The sequence below is a fragment of the Carassius auratus genome, chromosome 25 (genome assembly GCF_003368295.1).
Source record: "Carassius auratus strain Wakin chromosome 25, ASM336829v1, whole genome shotgun sequence".
Classification (NCBI taxonomy): domain Eukaryota; kingdom Metazoa; phylum Chordata; class Actinopteri; order Cypriniformes; family Cyprinidae; genus Carassius; species Carassius auratus.
This window is the reverse complement of record NC_039267.1, coordinates 15,081,162-15,094,523: the sequence shown is the minus strand read 5'-3', so window position 1 is coordinate 15,094,523 and position 13,362 is coordinate 15,081,162. Positions and strand designations below refer to the sequence as shown.

At 43.6% G+C, this 13,362-nt stretch overlaps 1 protein-coding gene across 1 annotated transcript in view; it reads left to right on the top strand.

Annotated features, from left to right (window-relative positions):
* The first annotated feature begins 12,263 nt into the window (after positions 1-12,263).
* nptna (neuroplastin a) overlaps positions 12,264-13,362 on the top strand; it is a 36,512-nt gene continuing 35,413 nt past the window's right edge. The window contains exon 1 of the mRNA XM_026202884.1: positions 12,264-12,385. Coding sequence (XP_026058669.1) covers positions 12,313-12,385 — 73 coding nt within the window. The 5' untranslated portion in view covers positions 12,264-12,312. The remainder of the gene's footprint in view (positions 12,386-13,362) is intronic.

The window sequence follows — 13,362 nt, the reverse complement described above, 5'->3', positions numbered from 1 at the left end:
ATGGCCTGTGTCATTTTTAGGAAAAAGTTTTTATGCATCCATACATAAATGTGATTTTTATGTATACAGAGATGTCACAGTAAGCATCTATTCTGGTCAAAGCCAGTGTGAACAGCTTGCACATGACATGAAGTGCAATGTTTGCCCACTCAGTAGGGCACAAGTGCAAACCATTTTTTCATGCCATGCCATCAAGTTTTGTTAACAAAATACTTTCTCCAAAATCGATCAATATAAATAAATAAAATTTTTATGCAATAATTGGTCCAAAAAAATGCATGATAAACATTAAAAAATTATGATTAAATATATTATTCACCTTTGCAAGGTCCTTAAAGGGTTAGTTCACCCATATAGCAAATTTATGCAATTAATAACTTACCCTCATGTTGTTTCAAACCTGACCTTTCAAAAGACCTCCTTTTATCTTTGGAACACAGTTTAAGATATTTTAGATTTAGTCCGAGAGCTCAGCTCTCAGTCCCTCCATTGAAGCTGTGTGTACGCAGGGCCGCGGGAAGTAATTTTGAACAAGGGGTGCTGTGATTTCTTTTTTTTTTTTTGACAAAAAAACCTATGAGCCTATAGGCCTATTTAAAATACATTTTAAAAATAAATACATTGAGATTTACTACTTTATTGTCATATACACTTCAGTGCACAGCCAGCCAGGGTCTGAAACACACAGACATCAGTTCTCAGATATGCGCAATGCGTTATTAATCTGAAGCAGAATCAGAAATAATAGTTTAATAATCGAAAGAAAACGAAATAATTACTTTCATTACAATTTCAGATAGCCTATACATACATGCAACTTATTTAGATACAACAAATAATATTACAACAAAATATAATATTAATCAAACTTCACAATAACGCTAAAACAATGCAATCGATTTGGTCAGCTGGCTTGAGTCACTGCACGTTTATTTCACACGCAAATCTATTAACTCCAAAATCTTTTTACGCACACCACAAGGAAATAATCTCTGACTATTTAAGCAATTTGTTTATTGAACAGTTCTCCACATCCATTACGCAAAGAACACACGCACAGTATAAAGCTTTCTGTCTCCATCTCCAACCTTTTTACACAAACAAAAAGGAAATAATCTCCGACAATTTAAACGTTATTTAACAGTTCTCCACAACCATTACGCAAAGAACACACGAACGAAATAATACTCTCCATCTCCTTCCCCACCACCTTACAAAAATACTATAGTGTACTACTTACAATTGCTTCGCTAGTCAAAGCTGATGCCACACTTGTTGCCAAAAAAATAAATGTTACAAGCGCGGCAGCACAATGCTCTTACCTGAGCTACATGCAGGCGGGGTGCCCTGGTTACAGGTGTCCAAATGTCGAGGTGCGCTCTATTATATAAAGATGGATGTATTCTGCATGGAACGAGCGGGAAACCTCGTTACTCGGCGACCAAACCTGCCTGCCTGACGTTGACAACGTAACTTCCGAACCTGTGTTGATTAGGCCTCAAAATATGAAATTAAAATCCAAAATATATACGTAATAGCCTACGTGTGTCAAAATCATTTTCTAAAATATTCATAAGGAATTTATAAATTGTGCAAAATATTTTAATAGGCCTACATTTTTTTTTTATCTCCCTCTCGTCACTAGGGGGTGCTGCAGCACCCCCAGCACCCCCACTTCCCGCGGCCATGTGTGTACGGTATACTGTCCATGTTCAGAAAGGTAAGAAAAACATCATCAAAGTAGTCCATGGGACATCAGAGGGTCGGTTAGAATTTTTTTAAGCATCAAAAAATACATTTTGGTCCAAAAATAGCAAAAACAATGACTTTATTCAGCATTGTCTTCTCTTCTATTTCTGTTTTGAGAGAGAGTTCAAATCAAAGCAGTCTGGATATCTGGTTAGCGAACGAATCATTCAGTTCACCAAATCGAACTGAATAGTTTTAAACGGTTCGCATCTCTAATACGCATTAATCCACAAATGACTTAAGCTGTTAACTTTTTTAATGTGGCTGACATTCCCTCTGAGTTCAAACGAACCAATATCCCGGAGTAATTCATGTACTCAAACAGTACACAGACTGAACTGCTGTGAAGAGAGAACTTAAGATGATCACCGAGCCGAGCCAGATAACGAACAAAACATTGACTCATTCACGAATTAAGAACCGTTTCTGTCAGACGCGTCAGATCATGAACCTAGGAGCTGATGATACTGCGCATGTGTGATTCAGCGTGAAGCAGACTGACACACAGAGCGCCTGAACCGAACTGATTCTTTTGGTGATTGATTCTGAACTGATTCTGTGCTAGTGTTATGAGCACGGGTAAACCGAAGGATTGAATCAAGGGCAATCATCGCAAATGACACCATTACGGCGAGCGCAAAAGAACCGGTGAACCGTTTTCTTCAACCAGTTTATTGAATCGAACTGTCCGAAAGACCTACTGGTGATCCGAAAACCAATGCAATCGGTTCTTCACTCATGAACGAGTCAGTCTATTGTTCGTTATCTGGCTCAGCTCTGTGTTCATCTTCAGTTCTCTCTTCACAGTAGTTCAGTCAGTGTACTGTTTGAGTGCATGCATTACTCCGGGATATTGGTTTGTTTGAACTCAGAGGGAGTGTCAGCCACATTTAAAAAAGTTAACAGCTTAAATAATTTGTGGATTAATGTGTATTAGAGATGCGAACCATTTAAAACGATTCAGTTCGATTTGGTGAACTGAATGATTTGTTCGCGAACCGGATATCCAGCTGCTTTGTTTTGAACTCTCTCTCACAACAGACACGGAAGAGAAGACAATGCTGAATAAAGTCGTCGTTTTTGCTATTCTTGGACCAAAATGTGGCCGTTAGTCCGCACCTCCGGCATCCGATAATTTTGGGTACGAATTGGCCTGCTTTCGCTGCTCTATTGGGGTCTCTGTGCGCAGATGCCTCTTGGGGAAATAAGGCCCGGAACAGGGGCGCACGGGTGCAGGTGGGAGAAACTGAGCCGGGACCGCTGGGCCCTGCTCCAGGGCAACCGCGTGAAGTCGAGAGATGGGATCTCTCGGAGCGCAATGACTTTCCCCTGGAGCAGTCTCGGGATGAAACCTTGAAACATGCGTTCCAGCAGGTCCGTACCATCGACGGCAAGCTTCTCCAGCCTACCCAAATGCTCTCCTATCTGTATTTTGCCATTTTAAAAGATTGGTTGTATCAAGTGACCCAAGACGATCAGACCAATGAAGATACAACCAAGTTGTTAGTTCCAAGGAGCCGCAGGGACCCCGGCCACCCCAAAAGCGCCATTGCGCCCCCTCCCATTAATGCAGGTCCCCTTCGAGAGAATTGATATGGACCTCATTGGGCCATTAGAGCAATCCGCAAGAGGACATCATTTTGCATTAGCCCATAGTCAATAATGCAACACGATATCCTGAAGCAGTGGCCCTCCGCAACATTTCGGCTAAGAGTGTGGCGGACGCACTGTTTCGTTTAAAGGGGGGGGGGTGAAATGCTATTTCATGCATACTGAGTTTTTTATACTGTTAAAGAGATGAATTCCCATCCTAAACATGGACAAAGTTTCAAAAATTAAGTTGTACAATTAAAGGAGTATTTCTATTCCAAAAATACTCCTTCCGGTTTGTCACAAGTTTCGGAAAGTTTTTTTCGAGTATGGGTCTGTGTGACGTTAAATGGAGCGGAATTTCCTTATATGGGTCCTAAGGGCACTTCTGCCGGAAGAGCGCGCTTCCGTAGAGCAGAGCACTGAGAGCACAGACATTCACTGATCAGAGCGAGAGCGTCGCGAAATGTCACAAAAGAAGTGATTAGAACAGATTACCAAAAAAAAAAACATTAAGGGACCAGTGGATGGTTAACAACAGGGCCATCATCCATCATCATTTTCCAAAACCGCTAAGCAAATATATACAGTTTCAATACATAACGTTACCACATAGAGACGTCCTGCTGTAGTCATTGCTGCTGCTGCTCTCATTCAGTTTCAGCCTCGGGATCTGATTCTGGATCATAAATAAACGGCTGAATCTGACTGTTAGCCATGGTTTGTTTTGGATGATGTTTTTTTTTCCTCACGGTAATGTCAAAACTTCCAAAAGCTCTCAACGCAAAAGCCTACTCGCGCTTGTGATTCTTTAGCTCCGCCCACACGTCATGCCTCCAGACGCTCGTGTTTTTCCAAAAAAAATCGGCACAGACTATTTTTCTCTTATAAATATAATAAAACTAAATACTTTTTGGAGATATGAAGGATGCAGTACTACTCTATAGTTACTCAATATTAACAGAAGATTGAGTGAAAATGAGCATTTCACCCCCCCCCTTTAATCTCCTTGTCATGATTCTGCCCTCGTGTCCTTGATTTTTCCTAGTCTTGAGGCAGGATCATGACAGACCCGTGTTTTGTGTACAAGCGCATGGCCTTGTCTTTGGGCCATGTGCTTGTGTTGTCTCGTTCCCTTGCCCCGCCCCCTTGTTATCCTAGTCGTGTCGTGATTGTCCTATCTGTAACACCTGTCGTGTCTTGATTAGTTCCCCTATTTAGATCTCCTAGTGTGCTCTGTCTTGCGTCGGTTCATTGTACTACTTATGTGTTACTTATGTGCTTCTCAGATGTGTTCCACACTTGTGACTGTGATTGTATCCTGTATACCGTGAGTGTTTGTTTATAGTTAGTGTTTAGTGTCTTTATCTGGTCAGCCCTGTCTTGTTTGGTTATTTAGTCCTTACCCTAGCCCTTGTTTTCCCCCTCGTGGGTTTTTGTTTTCCCTTTTTGTATTTAATAAACCCTTTTGTGTTGAATCCTGTCTGCACTTGAGTTCCTCCCTTGCCAAAAACCCTGACAGAATGAACCGAACACCAAGGAACTCAGCAGGCAGGAGGGCCTCTGAGCTGCAGCGTCAGGCAGAGTTCCGGAGGCAGTGCTGGACGTCATCCCCCACCGACAAGAAGGGGGTCACCCTCCCATACTCGCCCGAGGGGGTGTGGATCCTTCAAAACTATGCCCGGCTATGGGAGGGTATATCCCAGGGAGAGCCGCAGGTTTTCCCCTCGATGTCAGCCCAGCTGCCAGCAATCCCAGAGGGTCGGGTCCTGGCCGTGGCAACCCTGGGGGATCAGTTAGGTCCCTCCCAAGATCCTGAGGCACCTTCCACTACCTTAAGTCTCCCCAACAAGCGAGGGAGACGGCTTTCATGGGAGTCAGCTTCAGAGTCTTCGGCGTCCGAGGCTGCCCTGCCCGAGACCAAACTCCCCCAACCCGCCTCTGACCCAGCTGTAGCCTCTGCACCGCGCCCAAGGAGGAAGAGGAGGAAGAGGAGGAAGAAGGGGCCTGCCGGTCCTGTGACCCTGTCTTCTCCCGTGCCAGCAGCGGAGAGAGCTAGCGTGCCCGAGCCAGCAGCGGTGAGCGTGCCCGAGCCAGCAGCGGTGAGCGTGCCCGAGCCAGCAGCGGTGAGCGTGCCCGAGCCAGCGGCGGTGAGCGTGCCCGAGCCAGCGGCGGTGAGCGTGCCCGAGCCAGCGGCGGTGAGCGTGCCCGAGCCAGCGGCGGTGAGCGTGCCCGAGCCAGCGGCGGTGAGCGTGCCCGAGCCAGCGGCGGTGAGCGTGCCCGAGCCAGCAGCGGAGAGCGCTGGCGTGCCCGAGCCAGCGGCGGTGGGCGTGCCCGAGCCAGCGGCGGTGAACGTGCCCGAGCCAGCAGCGGTGAGCGCTGGCGTGCCCGTGGCGGCAAAGAAGAAAGCCGTATTCAAGTCGGCAGTCGTGAGAGCGGAGGAGAGAGCCGCGGCCGACTCTGCAGCAAAGACTCTTGTTCAGTCGGTTTCATCTCATAAGGAGATGCCAATTGTCCTAGCTGCTAAAGCATTTTCTGATTATTTGTCCCGTCTTGTCCAAATTTTAGAAATCCCCGTCAGTCCTGTCTTGTCCCCTGACCCTGTCCCCAGAAGTCCCAAATGTCCAGCCGTTGTCTCCCCGTGTCCTGTTGATGTGGCCCCGTGTCCTGTTGATGTGGCCCCGTGTCCTGTTGATGTGGCCCCGTGTCCCGTTAATGTCCCCCCGTGTCCAGTAGATGTTGTCCCCCCGTGTCCAGTAGATGTTGTCCCCCCGTGTCCAGTAGATGTTGTCCCCCCGTGTCCAGTAGATGTTGTCCCCCCGTGTCCAGTAGATGTTGTCCCCCCGTGTCCCGTAAGTCTTGCCCCGCGTCCCGTAAGTGTTGCCCCGCGTCCCTTGTCTGCTCCTGTCATGTCCCCTGTCAGTTGTCCTGAGACCCCTCCCCGCCCCTCACCACCCAGACCTGCCCGTACCCCCCGTCGTCAGCCTTCGTCCTGTCCTCCTAAGATTCCTACCCCACCCCCCCGCCCTGGTCTGTCCCCCATGAACTTTGTGGTCCCGCCCCCTCCCCTTCCCTGTTTGTTTTTTTTGATTTGTCACCCCAACCCTGCCGTTGTGTACTCATGTTTGCCTTTGTTGTTATTTGTCATGTCCTGTTGGTTTGTATCGGTGTCCCAGTCTGTCATGTCAGTCATGTCCCGTGTTTGATGTTCCCTTGAGGAGCGTCTGGAAGCCGCTCCTTAAGGGAGGGGTTCTGTCATGATTCTGCCCTCGTGTCCTTGATTTTTCCTAGTCTTGAGGCAGGATCATGACAGACCCGTGTTTTGTGTACAAGCGCATGGCCTTGTCTTTGGGCCATGTGCTTGTGTTGTCTCGTTCCCTTGCCCCGCCCCCTTGTTATCCTAGTCGTGTCGTGATTGTCCTATCTGTAACACCTGTCGTGTCTTGATTAGTTCCCCTATTTAGATCTCCTAGTGTGCTCTGTCTTGCGTCGGTTCATTGTACTACTTATGTGTTACTTATGTGCTTCTCAGATGTGTTCCACACTTGTGACTGTGATTGTAATCTGTATACCGTGAGTGTTTGTTTATAGTTAGTGTTTAGTGTCTTTATCTGGTCAGCCCTGTCTTGTTTGGTTATTTAGTCCTTACCCTAGCCCTTGTTTTCCCCCTCGTGGGTTTTTGTTTTCCCTTTTTGTATTTAATAAACCCTTTTGTGTTGAATCCTGTCTGCACTTGAGTTCCTCCCTTGCCAAAAACCCTGACACTCCTGGGTGGGGGTTCCGAAAGAAATACTCACCCATCAAGGCACGGAATTATTGGGCATTAAATCGATTTGTACCAGCGTCTATCACCTACAAACCAACGGCCTGGTCGAGCGCTTTAATCGCACGCTTAAGTCAATGATTCATAATTTCATGCAGGAAGACGGCAAAAATTGGGATAAGTGGTTAGAACCCTTGTTGTTCGCCATGCGAGAGGTCCCGCAAGCCTCCACGGGGTTTTCCCCCTTCGAGCTTCCTTTATGGACGGCAGCCCCGCGGGGTGCTGGAGAAACTGTCTCCTGAGAGAAATTTGGGAGGAGGGACCGTCTCAAAGCAAAAATGAAATTCAGTATGTCCTGGACTTCAGAACAAAACTCCACACTTTGGGGCAGCTATCAAGGGAGAATTTGTTACAAGCTCAGGACAGACAGAGCCGGATGTAAAACAGGGGTGCTAAGTTACACAAATTTGCACCGGGAGAGAAAGTACTTGTATTGCTCCCAACATCAAGCTCCAAATTAATGGCAAAGTGGCAGGGACCGTTTGAGTTCGCATGACAAGTCGGAGAGCTCGATTATGAGGTTATATGGTCGGATAGGAACAGGGCACGTCAAATATATTACCTCAATCTCCTTAAAAAATGGAAGGAGGTGGAGCCAGTGATGTTGGTGACAGTGATTAGTGGAGAAAAGGATCTTGGGCCAGAGGCGAATGTCAAATCTCAATCCCTCACCCTGGCCCCAGGTGGAGATCACCTCTCGCCGTCCCAGCTCACTGACGTAGCAAGATTGCAGGCTGAATTAGCCGACGTGTTCTCGCCCCTACCCGGCCGTACCAACCTGATTCAGCACCATATCGAGACTGAGCCGGGCATGGTAGTTCACAGCCGGCCGTATCGCTTGCCTGAGCATAAGAAAAAGGTAGTTCAGGCTGAATTAGGTGCCATGCTTGAAATGGGGGTAATAGAAGAATCCAACAGTAACTGGGCAAGACCGATAGTTTTGGTTCCGAAAACGGACGGCTCAGTCCGTTTCTGTGTGGATTATCGCATAGTGAATGCTGTGTCGAAATTCGTAGAAGTTTGCGGTTGGGCATGTGGAGGTAAGGTATCTGGGCTTCCACTTGGGGCCTGGGCAGGTGCGTCCCCAAATTGACAAGACAGCTGCAGTTGCGACCTGTCTGCGCCCTAAGACCAAAAAGGAGGTATGACAGTTCTTGGGGCTGGCGGGATATTATAGACGGTTTGTGCCTAATTATTCGGACCTCACCAGCCCCTTGACTGACCTTACTAAAAAGGAGGCACCAGATACAATGCAGTGGACGGAGCTGTGTCAGCAGGCCTTTACCCATGTGAAAGTTGCTCTATGTGGCGGGCCGTTGTACACGCTCCTAATTTCTCTCTCCCTTTTCTGTTGCAGACAGACGCGTCGGACAGGGGACTGGGGGCAGTCCTGTCTCAGGAGATCGAGGGAGAGGAACAGCCGGTGCTGTACATTAGTCGCAAGCTCTCTAGGAGAGAGACTAAGTACAGCACCATTGAGAAAGAATGCCTTGCCATCAGGTGGGCCGTCCTCACCCTCCGCTACTGTCTCCTGGGATATGTGGGGGTATGTGGAGGCGAAGGCGTGGTTTAGCGAAGCCTGCAGCGGGAGAGAGTATTTAACGCCAGGGGAAACCTGAGTAGTTGAGAGAGAGAAGGACTGCTGAGGACCAAATGAGCGGAAACCGCGACCCGGAAATGTGTCTCGCGTTATTGTTTCTACAAACTGTTGTTGAAATTAAAAGTTTAATGCATAAAATGGACAAGATGCTACTCCTAGTCTCCTGTTTTCTGATAAATTTTTTATGTTTTTGTTTTTCACATTTTAAAATTATATTTAGGCTTCTGCATTATTCCATTTCTTAAGACATCACAGAGGAATTTGCTGCCGCTTTTGCCCGATTGCCCCCAAAAATAATTTGGAGACACACCAGGACCTCGACTTGTCAATATAGGTGATAATACATTACTTGTTGACTGGCTACCTCAGAATGATCTGCTTGGACATCCTCAGACTAAAGTGTTTATAACACATGGAGGTACAAATAGCATCCAAGAGGCCATCTATCATGGGGTGCCCATTTTGGGTTTACCTATAATAATTGATCAACCTGACAATCTGTCTAGAATGAAATTTAGAGGCACAGCTAAACTTGTGGATATTGCAGAATTGAACAGGACAATGTTTCTACAGGCACTGGAGGAAGTGCTGTATAACCCATCTTACAAGGAGAACATTCAGAGACTGTCCAAGCTGCACCACGACCAGCCAATGAAACCTCTTTATCGTGCCGTCTTCTGGATCGAGTTTGTCATGAGGAACAGAGGAGCTCCTCATTTACGAACACAGTCTTTCAGAATGTCCTGGATCGAGTACCACTCTGTAGATGTTATTTTGACTCTAGATAGTTATTTTGATTTGTTTCATGATTCATAAGATCATAAAATGTATGTGCTTAAAAGTAGTATTTAAGAAGAGTGATCCCAGGAATTTATTTAAAGTTTAAAAATAACACATGCAACATGTACAAACCTGAAAATAAATATTTTTATATGTTCTTATTTGTGCAAATTTTAAATTTTCAAAAAATAATTATGTGCACAATATGAGTGGAAAAAGAGTGAAATAAACTTCTTTATTAAACTTCTAATTGTTGCACTTGATTTACATCTTCCAGTGTAAAGTATACACTGTTTGTAACACAGCAAATTTTTCTACTTTTTCAACTTATCTTCTTAGCATAATTTTTATAAGGACAAAAAATATATATTAAAGGCTATTTTTGATGTACTTATCTACGTGCCTAAGGGCGGCCAAATTTATCTCAATTAACTTCTATTTTGTTATTTTTATTGTTCATTGACCAATATCCACTAGATGTTATATTATTATCATGTACTACTGAAGTTAAATGTATTTTGACAGTCCTTAAAATACACAATTATACATAGACACCATTAAAGCAAATACCCAAAACATTATATCCAACATTGCTGTTTGCGTTGTGTGCATTTCTCTGGAACATAACTTGCCTTTCTATTTAATTCAGATTTTATCTGGTGTGGGACAGATGAGTAATGAAAAAGAGAAGAATGTACCAGACAGATTCAGCCCTATACTACAGAATGTGGAAGTTGAAACTTCCTTGGCTTTGGCATTTCTGAAAGATGTTTCCAACATGTGTTCACCATCGCCTGAATGGCCTGTGTCATTTTTAGGAAAAAGTTTTCATGCATCCATACATAAATGTGATTTTTTTGTATACAGAGATGTCACAGTTAGCATCTATTCTGGTCAAAGCCAGTGTCAACAGCTAAATACACAATTATACATAGACACCATTAAAGCATATATTCAAAACATTATATCCCACATTGCAGTTTCCGTAGTGTGCATTTCTATGGAACACAACATGCCTTTCTATTTAATTCAGATTTTATCTAATAATTTATCTACTAAGTTCCACTTTATGTCGTCTTTTTTTTTTTAAGCTGTACATGTGGAAAGTGCAGTTTGATGACAACATCGCATGTTGTTTACTTGATGTGCTTACACGCCAATAGCTAAGTTAACAACACAGAGATATTTGAAGCAGTTTTACTCACCGCCCGTGGTTCCAACAAACGATCGTGACCCTTTTTCGTTTGGACTGCATTATCCTTAAGAAATAAACGATGTGCAAATCCGGTGTCAAACTGGGCCTTGTTTGTAAAACAAGCATCTTCGAAATGCAGGGAACAAACAAAAACACTTGCACAACTCCGTTGATGCTCTGTAAAAATAAACTCCATCCACTGGTCCCTTAATGCTGTTTTTTCTTTGGTAATCTGTGCAGGGTTGTCTTGCCCTGGCAACCAAAAACACACTTCTTTTGTGACATTTCGCGACGCTCTCGCTCTGATCAGTGAAGTCTGTTGTGCTCTCAGTGCTCTGCTATACGGGAGCGCGCGCTCTTCCGGCAGAAGTGCCCTCAGGACCCATATAAGGAAATTCCGCTCCATCTAACGTCACACAGACCCATACTCGAAAAAAACTTTCAGAAACTTGTGACAAACCAGAAGAGGTATTTTTGGAACAAAAATACTCTTTCAAACGTACAACTTAATTTTTGAAACTTTGTCCATGTTTAGGATGGGAATCCAACTCTTTAACAGTGTAAAACTCAGTATGCATGAAATTGCATTTCACCCCCCCCCCATCCCCCACCCCCCCTTTAACAACAGTTAACGAATATACTTTTTTTCTATAACACTACTGTCCAGTAGAAGGCAGTAGACTGTCATCCTGAGAACTACAGATTAAAGTGTTTGTTTTGGCAGGGAATGGCAATGTTGGCACATTATGGCAGTGATTAATGTGTTGGTTAAATGAATGAATGAATGAATGAACTTAATGTTTTAAGAAATTGTTTGAACATTTTTTTTAAACATTTTTAAACTTCATCTAACATGCAAAAATGTCCTCGCATGCATTAGATGCACCACCCTATTCATTGTGTCAACACTGTTGTCTGTAAAATACAGTTCATGTCAATCTATGTTATTAGACTATATTCATCTCACATTCACAAACTACTTTATACTGTGAATTAAAATGTACTGCACTCAAATGTAAATACTAATACAGTTTAAAAGTGACCAGCTAGAAAATATATTACATAAAAAAAACAAGTAGATTTTCTATAAACTGTTGTTGAAATTAAACGTTTATTGCATAAAATGGACAAGATGCTACTCCTAGTCTCCTGTTTTCTGATACATTTTTTTATGTTTTTGTTTTTCACATATTAAAATTATATTTAGGCTACTGCATTACGTGGCATGTTTTCTGTGTAGGCCAATTCTGAACTATAAGTAACCATGTTTCCTTCCATTTTATACTACTTGTATTATTCACAACACATTTTACAATGAAATATATTAATAACTCAGATATTGATATAGCTATTTACTGTATTTAGGCTACATTATGTGATTTAATAACATACAGACCTACAGTCAGAAACTTTAGCTTTACAATAAAGCTCAGTTGGTAGCATACATTCAATAAATGTCTTACTAACTGAGCAAAACGTCACTGATGCAGCTCCCTCCCACTCACATCCTCCTCGACAGCCCTCCTCTCCTCCGCATCCCTCCACACATATCCAGGTAGTGAGATCACCCAGAAAATGCCTTACACGGGAAATGCGCTGGTGATATTATTCGGAGTCCTGATGCTGCATTCGAGCTTCGCTCAGAACGGCGGTAAGGACTTTAAAAATGTGTTGCATTTAAAGAAGATTATGAAGTCTTTCTTGACAGGGGAACGGTTGCGGCATGTGTTGGTATAGTTTGCCTCGACTGCACAGCATAAACTCTCGCCAGTCCTCAGCAATGCTTTCGGAAATTCTAAACTAAATGGATGTCAGGACTGTGAAGGGCAAGGGCGGACTGACCATCTATGTGATCTGGAGAATCACAGAACGACAGGTACTCCAGGACGGCCCACCACCCACGCAGTCATCACCTCATTCAGATTATAAGTCGCACCTGAGTATAAGTCGCATCAGTCCAAAAATACGTCATGACGAAGAAAAAAAAACATATAAATCGCACTGGATTGTACGTCGCATTTATTTTGAACCAAGAACCAAGAGAAAACATTACCTACAGGAGCACTGAGCAGCATAGAGCGCCCTCTCGTGGCTGAAGACGGTAATGTTTTCTCTTTGGTTCATGGTTCTAAATAAATGCGACTTACAAAAATACAGTAAAATACAATAAGTATGGAACATGAGAGGAGAAAGAGTTACTAGGGATGATGTTAGGAAGTGATATTCAGGTTGCTACATTTTTAATGATTACAGTAATTAAAACAGCTAAACTTTAACATTTTAGCTGTAAAATGCCACATGCAGTAGCTAATACGAAGAAATATTTTGGGCTTTTACTTTTTAAAATGTTGGTAACGTTACAGTTAATGCTTACAAACTTTGAAGATTTTAAATACAGAAGTTACATTTGTAACGGTGTATTTTCATTTAGATGTGGTATTATTATTTGTGCAGTAAGATTAATTACTGCATAAATTAATTAAGATTATTAAGTAATAAATTCATTTTAAGACAGCATGGAATAGATTGTATAATATGCTGTTACAGCATATTATATAATCTATTTCATGCTATCTTGGAATAAAACCGATTGCTTTGGGCCGAGTTTAGTCAAAGTCCAGGGCC